The sequence below is a fragment of the Eleginops maclovinus genome, chromosome 8, assembly GCF_036324505.1.
Source record: "Eleginops maclovinus isolate JMC-PN-2008 ecotype Puerto Natales chromosome 8, JC_Emac_rtc_rv5, whole genome shotgun sequence".
NCBI classification, from domain to species: Eukaryota; Metazoa; Chordata; class Actinopteri; order Perciformes; family Eleginopidae; genus Eleginops; species Eleginops maclovinus.
The window spans coordinates 10,206,321-10,224,291 of record NC_086356.1 but is presented as its reverse complement, the minus strand read 5'-3'; the positions used below and the strand labels follow the sequence as shown (position 1 = coordinate 10,224,291).

The window sequence follows — 17,971 nt, the reverse complement described above, 5'->3', positions numbered from 1 at the left end:
TTTGAAGCACAGCAGGTTTATTAAAGTTGCGGTAAATGGCACAACAATGTTCATCTTGTTAGATATTTGACCTATTGAGCGTATGTAAACAGTGGTTACATATTGATTGTTACCATGTATGGGTAGTAGTGTAAACAATAATCTGTTACATATGAAACCAAGACTACAACAACATTAAACAGCTTGTCAGTTATGTGTGCGAAGTAGTGGTTATTCAAACAGCAAATTACACAGTACTTCGTTCTGGACACAAAATCCATTTAATTGTAATCCAATAGTTCTGTTGAGAAATACAATAAAGAAAAAACATGTATTTTTTCCCCAGAATCTTAATAAAGTAACAATGACCAGATACAATTATGTTATTTAGTGCAGAATTTAACCATATAATTTATGGACAATTCGTAGTGGTTAAAAGAAAAACGTAACTTTCTTTTTTGCAAAATATGTATCCGCAGTGTCAGTAGCACTGTTTTAAGGATATCAGCAGGAGAACTCATGGACCAAGACATCTTACCTCACAAAAGACATATACTTTCCCTTTATACCGTTTTAGTTGAAGTAATACTATTTGAATATGATTCCACATTATATACTTGCATATATTTGGATGTTGTGGATTTCCAGGTAAGGTTAAAACCGACTGAGAGTACATGCTATTGAAAGGAAGCTGATATTACTTTATATTCATGACATTAAGAATAAAACGTTATGCCAGCAGTCATTTTGCACAGCTTGACCTTGTCATTCAATCTGCGATAATACGGAAAAGTGAAATGTTGGTGTTAAAAAAAAGAAGGATATGTCTGTTGCATTAAAACAGCTTTCCTAACTTTTCTTCCTACTGATGCTTCAACAATCTCACTACACCAGGCTGAAAACGGGCCTATTTTATAAACACACGCCGACAGTATTCCTTTATCACCATTTCAGTTCTGCAGGCATTCATATCATGGATAAACTGTCACCCTCACACACACATACACAGTCACACAGTCATACAAGCATACACACTCAGAAAAGATTTCACACAACATATGGGCTTCATCAATCAGCTTCAGTATATTTTCTTGGGGTTGTGATAACTTCAGAGCCCATAATTAATTAAAAAGGTATAAAATAAAAATATTTAAGATTTACTTAATAAAAATAGGGATTTCATTATCAACACAACCGACTTGTAAGGGAGAAATTAACCCGTCCCTGTAACAAACCTCTTCACTTTGTTTCCTAAAATTATTGGATAAAAAAGCTGATTAAAAAGATGTAATTCTGGTTATTAATTGAACTATTACTGGGGGGTTACTGGTAGGAACTGCAGCTCCATTGAACCCATGAATTATTATGCAAATATGGCAGTCCTCCTTCTTTAGACATACTGTTTGGTGCTATGACGAGAGCAGGGGCTGCCGTTCAGCTGTGGTGCTCTGAAAAACAAAGCCAGACACAAAAGCATTATTAAAGACATTGATAAAAACAATGTATATTTATTTACATATGCACATAACTACAGTGGGGCAAACAAGTATTTAGTCAGCCACCAATTGTGCAAGTTCTCCCATTTAAAAAGATGAGAGAGGCCTGTAATTGTTATCATAGGTACACTTCAACTATGAGAGACACAATGAGAAAAAAAATCCAGAAAATCACATTGTAGGATTTTTAAAGAATTTATTTTCAAATTATTGTGGAAAATAAGTATTTGGTCAATAACAAAAGTTCATCTCAATACTTTGTTATATACCCTTTGTTGGCAATGACAGAGGTCAAACGTTTTCTGTAAGTCTTCACAAGGTTTTCACACACTGTTGCTGGTATTTTGGCCCGTTCCTCCATGCAGATCTCCTCTAAAGCAGTGATGTTTTGGGGCTGTCGCTGGGCAACACAGACTTTCAACTCCCTCCAAAGATTTTCTATGGGGTTGAGATCTGGAGACTGGCTAGGCCACTCCAGGACCTTGAAATGCTTCTTACGAAGCCACTCCTTCGTTGCCCTGGCGGTGTGTTTGGGATCATGGTCATGCTGAAAGACCCAGCCACGCTTCATCTTCAGTGCCCTTGCTGATGGAAGGAGGTTTTCACTCAAAATCTCACGATACATGGCCCCATTCATTCTTTCCTTTACACGGATCAGTCGTCCTGGTCCCTTTGCAGAAAAACAGCCCCAAAGCATGATGTTTCCACCCCCATGCTTCACAGTAGGTATGGTGTTCTTTGGATGCAACTCTGCATTCTTTCTCCTCCAAACACGACGAGTTGAGTTTTTACCAAAAAGTTCTATTTTGGTTTCATCTGACCATATGACATTCTCCCAATCCTCTTCTGGATCATCCAAATGCCCTCTAGCAAACTTCAGACGGGCCTGGACATGTACTGGCTTAAGCAGGGGGACACGTCTGGAACTGCAGGATTTAAGTCCCTGGCGGCGTAGTGTGTTACTGATGGTAGCCTCTGTTACTTTGGTCCCAGCTCTCTGCAGGTCATTCACTAGGTCCCCCCGTGTGGTTCTGGGATTTTTGCTCACCGTTCTTGTGATCATTTTGACCCCACGGGCTGAGATCTTGCGTGGAGCCCCAGATCGAGGGAGATTAGCAGTGGTCTTGTATGTCTTCCATTTTCTAATAATTGCTCCCACAGTTGATTTCTTCACACCAAGCTGCTTACCTATTGCAGATTCAGTTTTCCCAGCCTGGTGCAGGTCTACAATTTTGTCTCTGGTCTCCTTTGACAGCTCTTTGGTCTTGGCCATAGTGGAGTTTGGAGTATGACTGTTTGAGGTTGTGGACAGGTGTCTTTTATACTGATAACGAGTTCAAAAAGGTGCCATTAATACAGGTAACGAGTGGAGGACAGAGGAACCTCTTAAAGAAGAAGTTACAGGTCTGTGAGAGCCAGAAATCTTGCTTGTTTGTAGGTGACCAAATACTTATTTTACCGAGGAATTTATAATTAATTCATTAAAAATCCTACAATGTGATTTCCTGGATTTTTTTTTCTCATTCTGTCTCTCATAGTTGAGGTATACCTATGATAAAAATTACAGGCCTCTCTCATCTTTTTAAATGGGAGAACTTGCACAATTGGTGGCTGACTAAATACTTTTTTGCCCCACTGTATATATAACATCATTCATGTACAATAAAACATATTGCAATGATTATGAATTATTGATAACAATTCTGATAATTGTATTTTCCTGTGTTTTTTTCCTCTTTGGATTTTAGATAATCAGTCTGACAGAACTATTTATTTTGACATGACACAGATTTAACTAAAAATCTAGTAAAGAAAAACATAATTAACTGCTTTGTTATCAATGAAAATAATAGTTCTTTGCAGCTCTAAAGAGGACACAAACTCTTTAATATCCATCTGAAACGCTCACCTCGGGGACGTTCTGCCGACACATCAGGAACATGAAGATCCCTCCCATAATGATGGCGATGCCCAACAGCATGAAGGGGATGTTCACCACCACGTTCTGCGTGACGATTATCTTCCTCAGCTTCGCGGCCGACGCGTCGTCAATGACAACGCTCTGAGTAGATGTTAGGAGAGGAAGAGATTCAGCACAACAAACAAGACGGTAGAAATTGTACACTAATAGAGGTAGGTTGTCTTTGTAAGCAAAGTATTTCCTGTTCTGCCATTTCATTTGTGTAATAGATGACTCAATGATTGTGTGTTTGTGTACCTCATTGAGATAAACCACAGGAAGGATCACGGTCCTCACGTTTCCTGTTTGACTGAAAGAAAAATAATATTATTCAAATGTTGTTTTGCATTTCGTTCCTATGAAAACAGCTGTTTTTTAATGACAAAAAAACAGCTGTGAATGCAATGAGTAAATCTTTCTGCCGCTCTGTTTAGAGAAACTGGACACTTAGTTTGCCTATAATTTCACAACTTGCAGATAGAATCGGAGGATGAAACCCTCTTTATTAGTCACATACATGCACACAGCAGAGCACACACAGTGAAATTAGTCCTCTGCATTTAACCCATCCTAGTACTAGGAGCAGTGGGCAGCTATTGTGCAGCGCCCGGGGAGCAATTGGGAGGGGGGATTGGAGGTGTCCAGGGCCTTGCTCAAGGGCACCACAGCAGGGCCTAGGAGGTGAACTGGGACCTCTCCAAGTAGCAGTCCACCTTCCATATTTCATGTCTGTTCGGGGACTTGAACCAGCGACCCTACGATTCCCAGTCCAAGCCCCTACTGACTGAGCCACTGCTGGACTGGATATCTCTTATTGACTAGTGCTGCTTCAATAAATAATGTCGGTATTTTAACAGAACACCATAAGAAGCACAGAGGCAGAATTTTGTCCAGCTGCATATCCGTGCATATTTCCCTCGTACTGTGCAGCCCGACTCTGGACTCATATTATATAAAGATTGTTTGTTCCAACAGATGTCAAGTAGATGCACAACAGGAGAGCCATGAGTGTCCAAAAGTCCACTCCTAGTGATGATGCTGGCATGATTACTTTACAGTTATTTTAATGGCAACCCTTTCCTGGATGCAGGTAATCATACACCTGTCACTGTTGCACCAAAGCCCACATTGGGTGGCGTGACGAGACTGATGTAGATGTGAGGTGATTACCTGAAGCTGGATATTTCTTCAACATACACGTTGACCTGGAGCCGTTTGGCTGCTTGAATAATGACTCCGGTTAGCTGCAAAACAGAATTACATTTGTTAGGAATGTATGGTTGAAAAACACACCGGTCTTTAACGACGTATGAAAATGTATGGCTAATTACAACATATTTAGCAACACAACATCTTTGCCAAGACACTGTGTATTATATGAGCAAGCCTACACACACTGCGCATACAACAGAGATGCCTCTAAAATCAAAGCCATGATGCTGGCAGCGGAGGAGGTTTGTTCTATCAGGGAAGGTGAAAAGGGCACCGCAACCCAGTATTTATGACAGAATTGGCAGTACTTTGACCAATCCCAGAGATGTCATGCAGCCACACAATGGAGATGATAATGTAACCAGGAGAATAACCAGACAAAACAGTTGCTTAATGGGTTCAGAGACTGATTTAAATAATGATGCCACCACCATACATGTCTGAGTTAATGAAGTATAAGTGAATTAGATTGAAACAAAAGTGTGTGTTCATAACGGCACGCCGAGCTAGGCAAAGACACCAAATGTTTTTTTCCTGAACTATTTCACAGTCTCAGATAGTAGTGCATCACAATGTATGTTTACTTTTTTTCTGAGACTAAGCTTAACAATATAAGACATTCAAAAGTATGTCAATGAAGACCTGTTAAAATATGCATAAAGAAAAAAGTGAAATAAATCATTCGTGCGAAGCAAACATGGTTGCCGGAGAGAGCCCTGAAGAAAGACTAACCCTGAACTTCATTAAGATGGGAGCATATCCCTGCTGGATTGCTCTTTTAAAAAAAATATTAACCTCAATTCTGTGGGATTAAAATTCAGATTATATACGTACGGATGAACAGCTGTGCCGAAACACTTTGTGCTCCTACAATGTTTTTCTCAGTCTGCTTCCTTTTGTTATAAATGTATTGCTGGCTCTACTACGTTATTACATAATTACATGATAAGAACTGTCAGAGCTTATCTTTGGTGACAGCTCCGTTCCACGTACCTCTGCCTTAATCTTTAACCGATTTTACTACAGCTTTCTGGGTAACCAAGGGCCAGCAGTCACAGAGCTGAGATACTTTGCCATCTAGTGGTAAACATTAATGTTGCTGGGGTTTTTTAACATACATTTTCAAAGCAGTTTTGTACATTCAAACTATGCTTTTTTGGTATTTACAACCTGAGTGTGTAAAGTAAAGAAAGAGATGAAACATTGCAGTAGTTTCTAGAAAGATATAGTATCCGTCATCCTGTATACAAGATGCTACCCTGGAGGTTAACAACAACGAGATGTTGGAGCTCAGTAAAAACAAAGCTATCGATGCCGGCTGACGGTCTATTTGACACGATTTTCATATTTTTGGAGTAATTATACAGTTTTTGACAAACAGAAATATTATTTTCTGGCATCATTTCAACATTTTATGTGGAAAATGGGCATTTTGGTTACGAGGTTTAGACAAAGCCCTGCATTGTGTACACAAATGACTTTTCCCAAGTCCCCTCTATTCAAAAAAAGTTTTGCTATTGTTACTTTACGTTAATGTTCCTTCATTGTACAGAATGATATAGTGTGAAGTGTAAACTTGACACCTCCAGTGCACACTCACTGTGAATGGACTCGGCAAAGTCAGCGTTATCTTGAGTCCGGTAGTAAAACTTCTAAATTAAAACGTATTTGCAAATTCAAAGAAAAACAAAACCCAAATGACTACTGGAAGATTACTATTTTATAAGTCTCAAAAAATGTCTGGAGAGAAGAATAAAGTTGAGGTTATTACCGGATTGATATCAATGGCAGTCTGGTGCTGCTCCTTCTGAGGCTTCATGCCGAACACATCCTGAACATATTTCTCATCTGCCTGGTAGAAGTGTGGTGTCGACATTACGATGGGAGCTCCTGAACACACAACATGTTCAGTAAGAGTAACATTATAGAAAATACTCAGTTGAGCAGACAGTTCATGATGAAACAGCTTTTTAAAGAACCTTTTCCCATGTGAGATGATAAAGTGGTATTCTGGCTTTACCAACAGACCGGCCGCTTAATGCACTTCCTACCTTGTTTGCATGGGCTGACATTCAGAACACCAGAGCCAAGGCAGTTTCCAGCAGGGACACAGAAGCCCGCATTGGCAGGGTTCACTGTGTGATTGGCAAAAACCTCGCTAGGGGGACTGAAGCGATACCCAGGGATGCCCTTCACTATCACATCCTCCTCATACAGAGCGTACAGAGACCTTGGAAACAGAGTCAGATAGTGGTTATTCTATGCAGACACAAAGTAATGCTGTGAAGCTGGAAGTGAAAACAAGGAGGAACACACATGATGTACATTGGCTATGTGGTAAACTGATTTACAGGAAAAATCCACAGCACAAACAAGAACCAAAAGTGTTTGAAAGGTGGTGTTGGTCTAACATTTGACTGCTGTCAGACAGTTATTTGAGCCACTGTCAGTTGAATGTATGAACAGTCAAAGAGCGTTGGTTTAAGCTGCACTAAATATGTAGTAAGCTTAGAGTGACCTTATTTTTGACCAACCATTCAACCAGACAGGCTTAATGTATAATCTTAATCCCACATCCAGACACAAATAATGCTGAGGGGAAAAGATTAGGAATACATTTTTTAGGAACACTGAGAGGAAAGCAATTTTACTAACCAACTAATGTCAAGCAGATAAGATCAGGAAAAATGACTCAGCAGTAGAGGAAGCAGAAAAACCATATTTGATTGAAGGCAGCATTATCTATAGCTCTGCTGCTTCAGGCAATTGCTTCCTACAAACTGATTATTTTTCACTATTTACTTGGTTATTATTTTTGCATGTTATGTAAATATGTAATTCCTTAAAACAAACTAAATAAAGCTTTTAAATCACTTAAGAAGAGTAAGCTAATTTCAAACGTGGAGGCTCATCTGACTTGTGTGCTTGGGCAAAACATGTTCATAAGAACATCTCCAAGAGTATTACCTAGACATTGAAATATCAATTTATTATATATATTTATTTCCAATCCCATTGGAATACATATTTAGTCTTCTAGCTGCATGGTCTCTTTAGATGTCTGTGAAAACCTTTGCGGTCCACTCACCTGCACAGGTCAGAGGAGAACATGTAAAGCGATTCGTTCTTGGTGATGACTGGATGGAAAGATCCTCCATTGGTTCCATTGATCATATTGCACTCATCGGATGTCCACCAATTCAGTGTGCTGCATACACACACATACAAAAACAATAAGATCACTCAAGCTTACTTTATCAGCTTGTCTTTTATGCATTTAAAATCCTGTAAGGTTTAAGGCAGTTAGAATGCCCAGCACCAACCCATTGAATATTCCTTGGTCAGCTTGATTTAAGATTAACAAAGCAATGTTTTAGGCAAAACGATGTGAAATGTTTTCATTGATGTGGGCTTGAATATTATCAGGACAGATGGATGTTGGAAGGTTCGAAAAGATAGGTGAATGTTGCTGCTCCTTATTCGTCTACAGTAGTATTTAATGAGTTCCCGGAAGAGTTTGACATTGTGGTGTTTATGCTAAGCTAAGCTAACAGTCTCCTGGCTGTAACTTAGTCTATAAAGTAACTGAGATTAAAGTTAGTGGCATCAAAAAATGGAAATGGAAAGAGTGTGAATTAATCAGGTTTTAAACGAGAGATGAGATAAAAGACATCTCCAAGTGCAACAGAGAGGATTAACAGTGGTGTGGCTTTCTGACATGAATAGCCCTGATTAAAGACACTTGTCAATTGTGATAAGTCAATGTCATGAGAAATGCCTTAATGTAATCAAACAGGGTGAAACCAGCCTTGATCTTATGCCAATCTTGTACTGATAAAATCATGAGACCCAACTCCCATCCATTTAAGCCACATGTAATCAATGAATGTCACTGATTATAAATAAAGAGCAAGAGATAGCAAGAGATTCATTCACTGTCATTGTTATTTGCTCAAGGTGAGTTGAGACAATTACCTTTCACCTTTCCACGTATCAACTCTGGCAAAGTCCTTGTAGTCCTGCTGGCCAGTGAAGAAGACATACTCCCCATCGTTGGAAGCATTGGTCTGTAAGCAAAAAATGTTTTTGTTTTTTTTTCAAAAGTGCTCTAACAAATATCAACTCTTGTTTTTCCATGATTTTAATATCATTTTTTTGCAATTATCTCATATTGTTTATACAATTTGAATGACCAAACAAACTCAAGACTTCACAAAGTGTACAATAACGTATTTATATTAGATGTTATTTTCTCTTCCTACTTGTAAAGAGTCTTTAAGCACCAGGAAAAGTTCTAAATAAATAATATTATTATTTCAATAAATAACATTACTATTGAATGAGACCTTATAGAAGAGTCCAAAAACGTCGTCCAAGTCGGGTTTGAGAAGTTTGAGGGCTTTGAGCAGGGGGTCTTCGTATCCCCACAGCAGCTCCCCCACTGTGCGCGTGGTGAACAGGCCTTCTTTTTCAGACTTCATGTAGGAGGAGATCAAATTTGCCATGATAAAGTTATCTTTGAATTGCTCCATCACCGTCTACCGGGAAAAATAAGAAAGACAACCTTTGTTGTAAAGTGATAAATGACAAAAGTTCAGAAGACAACCATGTAATGAGATGAATCATTTACTTGAATCACATTTTTTGGAATCTTTACAAGAGTTCCCTCCACAGTAACACAACAGAACATATTAGATATCTAAAAAGCCTCATGGACTACTATATTTTTGTAACAATAAAAGGAAAGCACATCTACTGTAATAAAGATAAAAAAACATCATCTCAATCATTTTTGGGGGAGGGGAGACAGAGGGTTTTTGTATATAATTATAAGATCAATTGAAGTAGCCTCTGAGTGTGCTGTTACACTATTTGAGTGATGTGAATCTTAATTGTTTTTAAAAATATTGTAAATCCTTGAAAATGGAAGATTTTTTACTATACCTTAAAAATAAGAGGAAATTATAAAACACGTATTAACAATAATAATAATAATAATAATATTTAACAACAACAACTTCCCTGTGGTTGCTACACAATACAAAATTCATTCAACAATAACAAAAAAAAAAAAGAAGCAGTTAATGGATCTCTAATGCTCACTATTGCAGGGATGTTGACCGTCCTGATGAGGTCACTCTCTGGACCCCGGGACATGTCCCGCTGAAATATGTAGGTCTTTGTGTTGACAGCTGCTACTTTAGTGCCATTATCCTGGAAGTCCACTTCCTCCATAGGCCGGTACTCTCTGTGTAGGAGATGAGAGCAACTGGGTTATAGCTGGTGGTAGAAAGACGTTAATTGCTAGTTCCTTGTTAAAGTGCTGCAGTCAAATATTTAAAGAGAAACAATCTTAATACAACAACACAAAAGATTGGCCAATTATCTTATTGTAGTACATGCAGCTCGTACTACAGAAAAGAGGCTAAAATTCTGTATTCAAACTAACAGTTCTGGATTAAATATAGCCTAGCATACGGAAGGAAGAGGTTTTCTTTCATCATTTTTCCGTCATTTCAGATGCTGACCCAATGTCATGTGAGAGACAAAATTAGGATAGATCATCTGTTGCTCAATGCTGACGATCGGTAATGACCACAAGTAATAGGGAAGTCTCCCAAACACGATGCAGTCATGCTTTTTATGGAAACCCCTATTGAATATGATAATCTTGTTACTATAATTTTTTGAGGCAAGAATACCAATAAAAACTTCAAAAGCAATGTATCTTAATAATTCTCGACGATGATCGATTTATTTGTAGACTCGTAGTCTTACATTTTGCACTAAATTTTTCATTTTTCAGGTTCTTCTTTTTATGTTTTACTTAATCTAATCATCAGCTTTTTAGCACCTTTCTGCCTTGAAGGATGACAGACTTTTTCTTTATCATATGAGCTATTATCAGCTTTGATTTGATTTTACAGACTCAACAATTTGGCTTCATTATTTCCTTCATATTCATGAACATTATGACGTTTCCAGTTCAACAAATGGGCCCATTGTTTACAGTAGCTTGTGCCTGTGGACTTTGTGGCTTTCTTTTACTGTGACATCTAGATGTGGTTCATTAAACAGATGACCAGAGTAATGAGAGTATTTCTCCTTTTCCCCACCTGTATGTATATGGTCCGATCTCCACCACAGCAGGCCGCTCTCCATCCATCACCTCCAGGGGGTTTGTCAGATTGAAGAAGTAAAACTGCATGTAAATAGGGGCTGGTGGATCCTCCCAGGCCTCAAACGCATCTGTGCCATTCTTCAAAACGACTTCCTATGGGGAAAAAAGAGCAGTGCAACTTCAGATGCATAGTTAGCTGACTAAACTGTCCTCACATCTGATAGCAAAGGCTGCTGCAAGTGGTGAAATCACAAATTGGATTAGGCATGATATAATATATAATACACATTCAAATAAGGTAAGAATTTCATTAGTAATTAAAAAAAAAAAAGTAAAAGTGTGCCAGATATATAACTGTTATATTTGAATATGCAAACAAAAAACCCCACCCAAAACAACTCCACACTTGTTCATTCAACTGGCTGAGTAGGTGTCTATGACTTTCGGGAGAAGCTGGCTGTCACAGCTTGCTAACTTAATGAGTGGTGTGAAAATAAATTCCTAAATGTTAGACATTGTTAAAACATTCAATTTTATAGCCAACTAGCTAAATACTTAATGTTAAAGCGGACCATCAGACACAGAATAATGATCTCTGCGGCAGAATCGAAACCCATCCGACTGTCTGCCATTTCGTCCCAATAAGCTAGTTCATAATAACAGTCACCCAAATGTCTAACGTAAAATAGTTAGTGGTAACCTTAACGCCTATAAATACAAGGTTTGTCAGAATAAAATGTTTTACATACCTGTTTAACCACCGACTGTATGATATGTGGAAACACTTTAGACAACTCCAAAGAAATGCCCAAGATCAAAATTAGAATAGAAAGAACTCCGGTGGTGTAAATACAACATGATTTCCCTTTCATGGTGAAAGAACAGACTAAGAAGGAAATACAGTAGCTCTCACTGACATTAGCTACAGTGTGAGCGCTGTTTTTGTTTTGATGGCCCAGGAACTTTCTGGGTGATTCAGAGACCAACATCCGGAATGAAATAGTTCCCTGTTACCACTTCCGGTTTCTTCGACGATGTCGGTCTTCCTGGAGCACTCAGCCGTAACAAACACACTATAGAGATAGATTTAGAGTATTCCCATCCAATGCATGTTGTAATTTATGATGTAAAATGTGACAGCAGCATATTAGCTGTTACATGATAGACGAAATACTGTATTTGCAGATTAGAAGGTTGTTGAAAGATACATAGGGAAAATCTATGTCTTGCACATAAAGACTCTTTGATTTTAATCGCATGACAGTTACGTCACTCATTAAATTCTCAGTATTTAGTGGATCAATCTGTTTCAAACATACAAAATGATATAATATAAACAAAACATACAAAAATCATATCGTAAAAGACGAGCTAAACTTGAGCACTAAGTGACTTTATTAATTATTTGGAGGTTTTGCATGAATCCAGGAAAGCTCAACTTCTACAGCACTGTTATTATACCTTTTTTGGGCAGACACTTTTTGTGAGCCGTTTGAAATCGGGTGAAATATGTATTTCAAAACATTCAGACACTATTTTATATTAAATACATGATCCATAATACAGAAAAACAGTGTTGTATATTATTTATCCACTAGATGTCACTGTCTGGACATTTACTTAAGATTTCGTGCCAATAGTGCCTAGATTCTTTGGTTGTCTATAAACTGGAGCCATATCTGTTGAGTCAAAATGTTGTAATAAAAGGGGCCTCACCTTAGCTAAGCAGACTAATCTATGAGCAGGTGTCTATGTCTCTATGTTATATTGTCTCTTGAGTCATTTTCCTTTTTCTGACTGTAAAACATACTCAGGAAATATGTTCGGATATGCCATGACAATCTGAGTATACCACAATAAAATGTATATGAATGATATACCCTGAAACACATGTTGGTGTTAAATCAAAACCTTTCATCACATTCACTTTAAATCAATAGTTTTGGTTTACTATGACACAACAGTAGGATTGTCTCACATTACCAAACAACATCATTACAACTGTACTGCTCAGACATGTCCTTACCTGCTTGGATAAGTTTCACTGCAGTGCAGTTGCAACATGGCCTTTATCATCATCATCATCATCATCATCATCATCATTGGTGTTCGACTGGAGGTTTCTTAACCCAAGGCATGATTTATACTGCTTTAACACATTGTGATACTACTATATGTTTGTAGAAATAGTTTGCTTTGTTTATAATATGGATCCTTTGCTTTATGGAAAAGTTATGATACAACTTTTGGGAACTTGACTCCTAAGGATTAAAAGTTTGAATATCTTGAATATTCTTATTTTTTAACATTCTTATCAAACCTGTATTTTCCTAAATTGCTAGTCCCCAAAACGTATGGAGGTGCAATAATAATCTGCTGAAATACCCTCTTTATGCAAATAAACATAACTATGGCTTTATTAGTTGTATAAAAAATAAATCATACATTTAAAAAAACCTAATGAATAGACCTACTGAACGGGTTGAAACCTGAAAAAAGCTTCTATAGTACTCTACTCCAGACATAACTGTTTTAAATGATAGACGCCATTATTGGGGGTGTCATGGGAGCTCAGGGTTTTAGTCAAAAACCTGAAAAATAGGCTATACATTTTGGTACATTAACAAAACCTTAAGTAAAAAAGGACTTTATTATATTCTAATGTATTCTGTTCTAGCAGAGTGTCGTTCTGTGGAAAATACCCCTTCAACCAAACATGAATGGGGCAACTGAAGAGGGCTCTCTCGCCGCGGTCACGAGAGCACTGGGATAGTGACGTCACTACCCTAAACCGGGCACCAGCCGTTGAGTTGAGTCCCGAGCGAGAGACAGTCAGGACTCAAGGAACAACTTTTAATGTATGCGGGCCGAGCCGGGCCAGTGTCTCGGGACGCACTGTTTCCTCCTCCTTTATGCATCCTTCTGCTCGACTAACCTCAACTACGGCTCGCTGTGTTCTCACCGGCTCGCTAGGAAATCTGTTTTTGGCACAAAACGCGGTTGTGTATCAGTTTTTTTTATGAGTCCAGCCCTCCTGCGACCCCAGGACATAACTAGGTAAGTGTGTCCAGTAATTTCACATCATGTAAGTAGTTGTTGATCGGAATGATGTCGAAGCATTTGAAACAAAAGCGTCACAACTATCCAAGTGTTGTAAGTCTCGGTGGTAAGTTAAACGCTGCTGTTACAAAGCGTTCAAACTCATTGTTTATGTACGATGATGCAAGACGCGCGCATTTGATGCTTTTTGTGCTAATTGCTAAACGAGTTACAGCTTTGCCCGTGTTTGTTTGTGCATGTGTTAATGCATAACTTCCATTGTTTGAGGGCAGTATGCAAATATGCACAGGTAGCTAGCTACTTGATAAACCGTGGTTCGTGCTCCATTGGAGTTGGACAATAGATTCAGTAGTTAAAGTTAAATGTGCCGTCCAACATTGACAGAGACAACACATTAACAACGCGTCTCTGTTTTTTCAATTCGCTTCTGATAGACTACATATAAAGATGTTCACATTCCACGATCACTTCAATTGTTATTTTCCCCAATTTGCCATTGATGTGCTGTTGACATTTTACAGAAAATGAAAAAATGTACTTTATGAATGTGCCATGCTAATGGTTGTTAATCTGTGGCTTGAATGCTGCCAGATATGGCTGTCCATGAAGCACCCACCTTATGTACAATTCCTTCATCACATCAGTATCTGCCCACATAAAGAGTCTGTGAAAATTGAAAAACTGTCTCTAACTTGCTCTATGTTTCTGAAAATTCCTTTTTTAGGTCTCACATTTTCAAAATATCATTTCTTTAGGACTTTACTGCCAGTTATCATTGCAAAGGGGTTCAATTGGCTTACATTGTTGAAATACAAGCAGACATAATGAACTAACTGAGAAGTCTCATTTTGACTGGTTATCCTCACAATGAGATCTTTGGAGTAAATCACTGACATGGTCATTTTAGGCATGAACATTTGGAAGTTGCTGGAGGAGGTTAACATTTATCACCAGACATCCTAAAGGATCTGTGGTAATTTAAAACATCCTTATGGAGAAACCATACAAAGCAGGATACAATTTCCAGCAACAGGTTTGAATTAGAATTGTATGTGCTACACAAATTCCATTCCCAAAACTACTCATTGATTGGAAAGGTAGAAGAGAGAAGCAGAAGTGTTTGTTACAAAACTGAGTATAGAGTCATATTATGAACACTTTGTACACATTTGCTTTTGTCCCTTACTAAAATGCTACAAGTAGTGCTCCTGAAGACTCTTGAATACACAGCATATTTTTAGATATTTGAGGAAAACCGGTATAGATTATTGCCACTCTAAATCCCTGCTGCACTGCATACACCTCAAATTGACTGTAACTTGTATGGAAATAGTGACCCCAATTACCTGATAGTCTACTCTTTCTGAAACACTAAATCACATTTGAAATGGAGCTACACATCACTCATTTTCATCATCTGTGTTTTTTTTCTTCACAGCCTTTACTGAGTGAGTGACTGCATGGACCAGACTGAACATGAAGAGCCTTAAAGCAAAGTTTAGAAAAACTGATGTAAGTACTATAACATGTATTCGCAGCTGTGTGAAGTGTGTGTACATGCAACGATGTGTGCGCATGTATGTCTGCATGGCTGAGTCAGTGTCTCTGTATGCATGCCTTGTGTAGTTGTGGATGATTTACTGCAGATTTTCTCAACCTTGGGGTCAGCAGCACCCCATTGCTCTGGGCTATTTAGGAAAAAATAAATAGAGGCTGGATGAACAAAATAGAGTTCCATCATGTCTGTGTAATACTTATGGAACTTCCTTGTGCTCTTGAAAGTGTGCCTTGCTCACTTTCCCATGATAACTTGTAAGCTCTAAATGCTGGTTTCATAAGAATTGTTGTTCTTCAAAACAGTATAGTGAGTTTATTAAACCCTGATTTATGGTGTTAGCGATATGACAGTGACTATTATACAGACGTGTTGATTCACTCTGGAAGGTGGAGGACTCGCGAGGTGATGCAAACGTTTTGAGTAATCCTACAAAAACCACAAACATCCCAAGATACTGTGACTCTGTACTGCTCCAGATGAAGGTTTGACCCTGATGACTATGAATCAGTCTTTCGGGAGGAATATCTTCGTGACGGTTCAGTCATTCATTGGGTCCCAGTCAAAGATACTCTACATTCACAGGAAGTGAGGCGTCTCCACAGTGTCTGACTCATCTGTTGTCACAGTGACCGTAATGACACACAGCCAAAACGCAGACAGGAAAAAGCTGGAGGGTTGCTGGATGAATGGGATACGTTTTAGGGGATGTAGGGAGTGTCAGAAGTAGAAAAGTTGGGAAATTGAGTGAAGAATGTCTACCAAATGAGATACTTGGTTTATGCAGACAGTTTCCATGAGATAAGGAGTGTGTGGCAGGGCGGGATGGGAAACTCTGGCTAAATGGCATGCTCTGTTGAGAGACTGTTTCACAGAGGAAGAATTATGTGGAGTACAAACCCCGGCTTTTACTTAATTATATCTACAATATACTGCAAGGCATAACTAGTGCATGCATGAATGTGTTGAGAGCCAGGCCTCTGCTAGTGGAAATAAAAATCAAGTCACTAGAGAGAGACCTATCTATAGATCATCAGAGTTAAAACTCTTTGTAGTGAAAACAAACTCAAATACATGGGCATTTAATCTTTAACAGCCTGCAACTGTATATGATTCTACAGCCTAATATCAGTAAAATTGTTGCAACTATGTGGGGGAGAACAATAGTGTCCATTGTTCTAGAGAATGTTGAGTCCAGCATTGGGCAGAAAGGTCACAATAGAGCTCCTTAGCGTGTGAAATGTAGAGTGGCTGTTTCACCTTTACTGGGTGTTTTAAACGTGTGTTGTTACAGTAGGAGTTGTAAACTGTTTGAGATGGAGGCTTTTGGAGTTGAATGCTTGTCCTCGCTGAAATAGCCAGTCGTAGGCGGCATGAGAGAAGAAAGGGAAGAGCAGTGGATGTGGATGTTGCTTAGAAACACGACAGTGTTTTTTGCAGTCATGTATGCCTTTGCAGACCTCACGCCCACACACATTGTGGCACTTTGATTGTTTTGATTTCTGGTAATGTTTCAGCTTGTGTTTTCATGGTGATGAACCCCCGTTTTCATATATGTGCATTGTACTCAGTGTACATGTTACACTGAGTGTATACTCGTCAACAAACTGTATATTTCGTTTCTATTTTAGACTATATTCTCTTGAGCAATTCTGTGGAATACAGTACAAAAATGCATTCTTCTTTTGAAAGGAGAGGTCATATTGCCCTTAAAAACAAGTGACTTTCAGTGAAATACTTATTAATTTTTTCTTTCGTTTTCTGTGTTGTAGTGCACACCGGGTGATTAAAATGAATGTTCACGCTTGTGATAAGCAGAAAAACATTTCACAGGCCAGCATGTTTTTCCTCTGAGCCAATATAGTCATTCCTTTGCTTTTTATAGAAACCCCGAACAACCCTAATAGAAAGAAAATATCTCTCTGGTTCTATTTTAGGCTGTGTGTGTCAGTAACCGATTTCTCAGGAATGTTCCCCCCTAAACCCCAAAAACCAGCCCTTTTTTATTTTATTATTTAAAATAAAAATAACAGAAACCTAATGCCTTTTGTAAATATTTTCACAATGCAGTAGACATTTCCAGATAACGTGTAATGGAATATGTTCTTTAGTGTCAAATCCTCTCTAAATGGTTCACTCCGGGGAGCCACCTCCAGCACCGAGAGCTGAATGCATCGGGCAGCCAAACCTCAAACAACTCCGGTAAAACAAGAGGCCTAAATAAGGTAGAGAAAGGGCTGGAGGAGAGAAGCCTAATCGCTGTGGTATCATACAGCCGGGCTCAATATGCAGCTGGATGATGTGGGTCTTTCTTTTTAATGACAAAAACAAACCTTTTCATAGCCAAAAGTTATGCTGGTTATTTACCTTTGACCTTTTGGTAATTTGATAATCTGAAAGTATGTTTGGAAATACCATGCCAACCAAAAACTCCAGAGCCCGGCAGACTCAGCAGAATGTGGTGCCAGGTTAAGTAGATCAGCTTTCTCAAATGCTGCACTGTGATTGTAGTGTAAGGCTAAGTTGTGCAAAAACACCACCTCTGCATACAGTACATCTGTGCATTTCTAACATTGACATTAAACAGA

The 17,971-nt window shown here is 38.5% G+C and overlaps 2 protein-coding genes across 2 annotated transcripts in view; one reads left to right on the top strand and one right to left on the bottom strand.

Moving 5' to 3' along the window:
• Positions 1–11,748, bottom strand: scarb2c (scavenger receptor class B, member 2c). The gene is made up of 12 exons (XM_063889371.1): positions 11,518–11,748; positions 10,764–10,921; positions 9,751–9,895; positions 8,994–9,185; positions 8,623–8,714; positions 7,736–7,855; positions 6,699–6,877; positions 6,419–6,537; positions 4,606–4,679; positions 3,694–3,745; positions 3,385–3,537; positions 1–1,427 (listed from the first exon to the last, which is right to left on the bottom strand). The coding sequence occupies exons 1-12, from the start codon at positions 11,638–11,640 to the stop codon at positions 1,389–1,391; spliced, it is 1,446 nt and encodes a 481-aa protein (XP_063745441.1). The 5' UTR covers positions 11,641–11,748; the 3' UTR covers positions 1–1,388.
• A 1,825-nt stretch (positions 11,749–13,573) lies between these two features.
• The window catches only part of rai14 (retinoic acid induced 14), a 33,654-nt gene continuing 29,256 nt past the window's right edge, over positions 13,574–17,971 (top strand). Inside the window, 2 exon segments of the mRNA XM_063889957.1 lie at positions 13,574–13,825; positions 15,267–15,340. Coding sequence (XP_063746027.1) covers positions 15,305–15,340 — 36 coding nt within the window. The 5' untranslated portion in view covers positions 13,574–13,825; positions 15,267–15,304.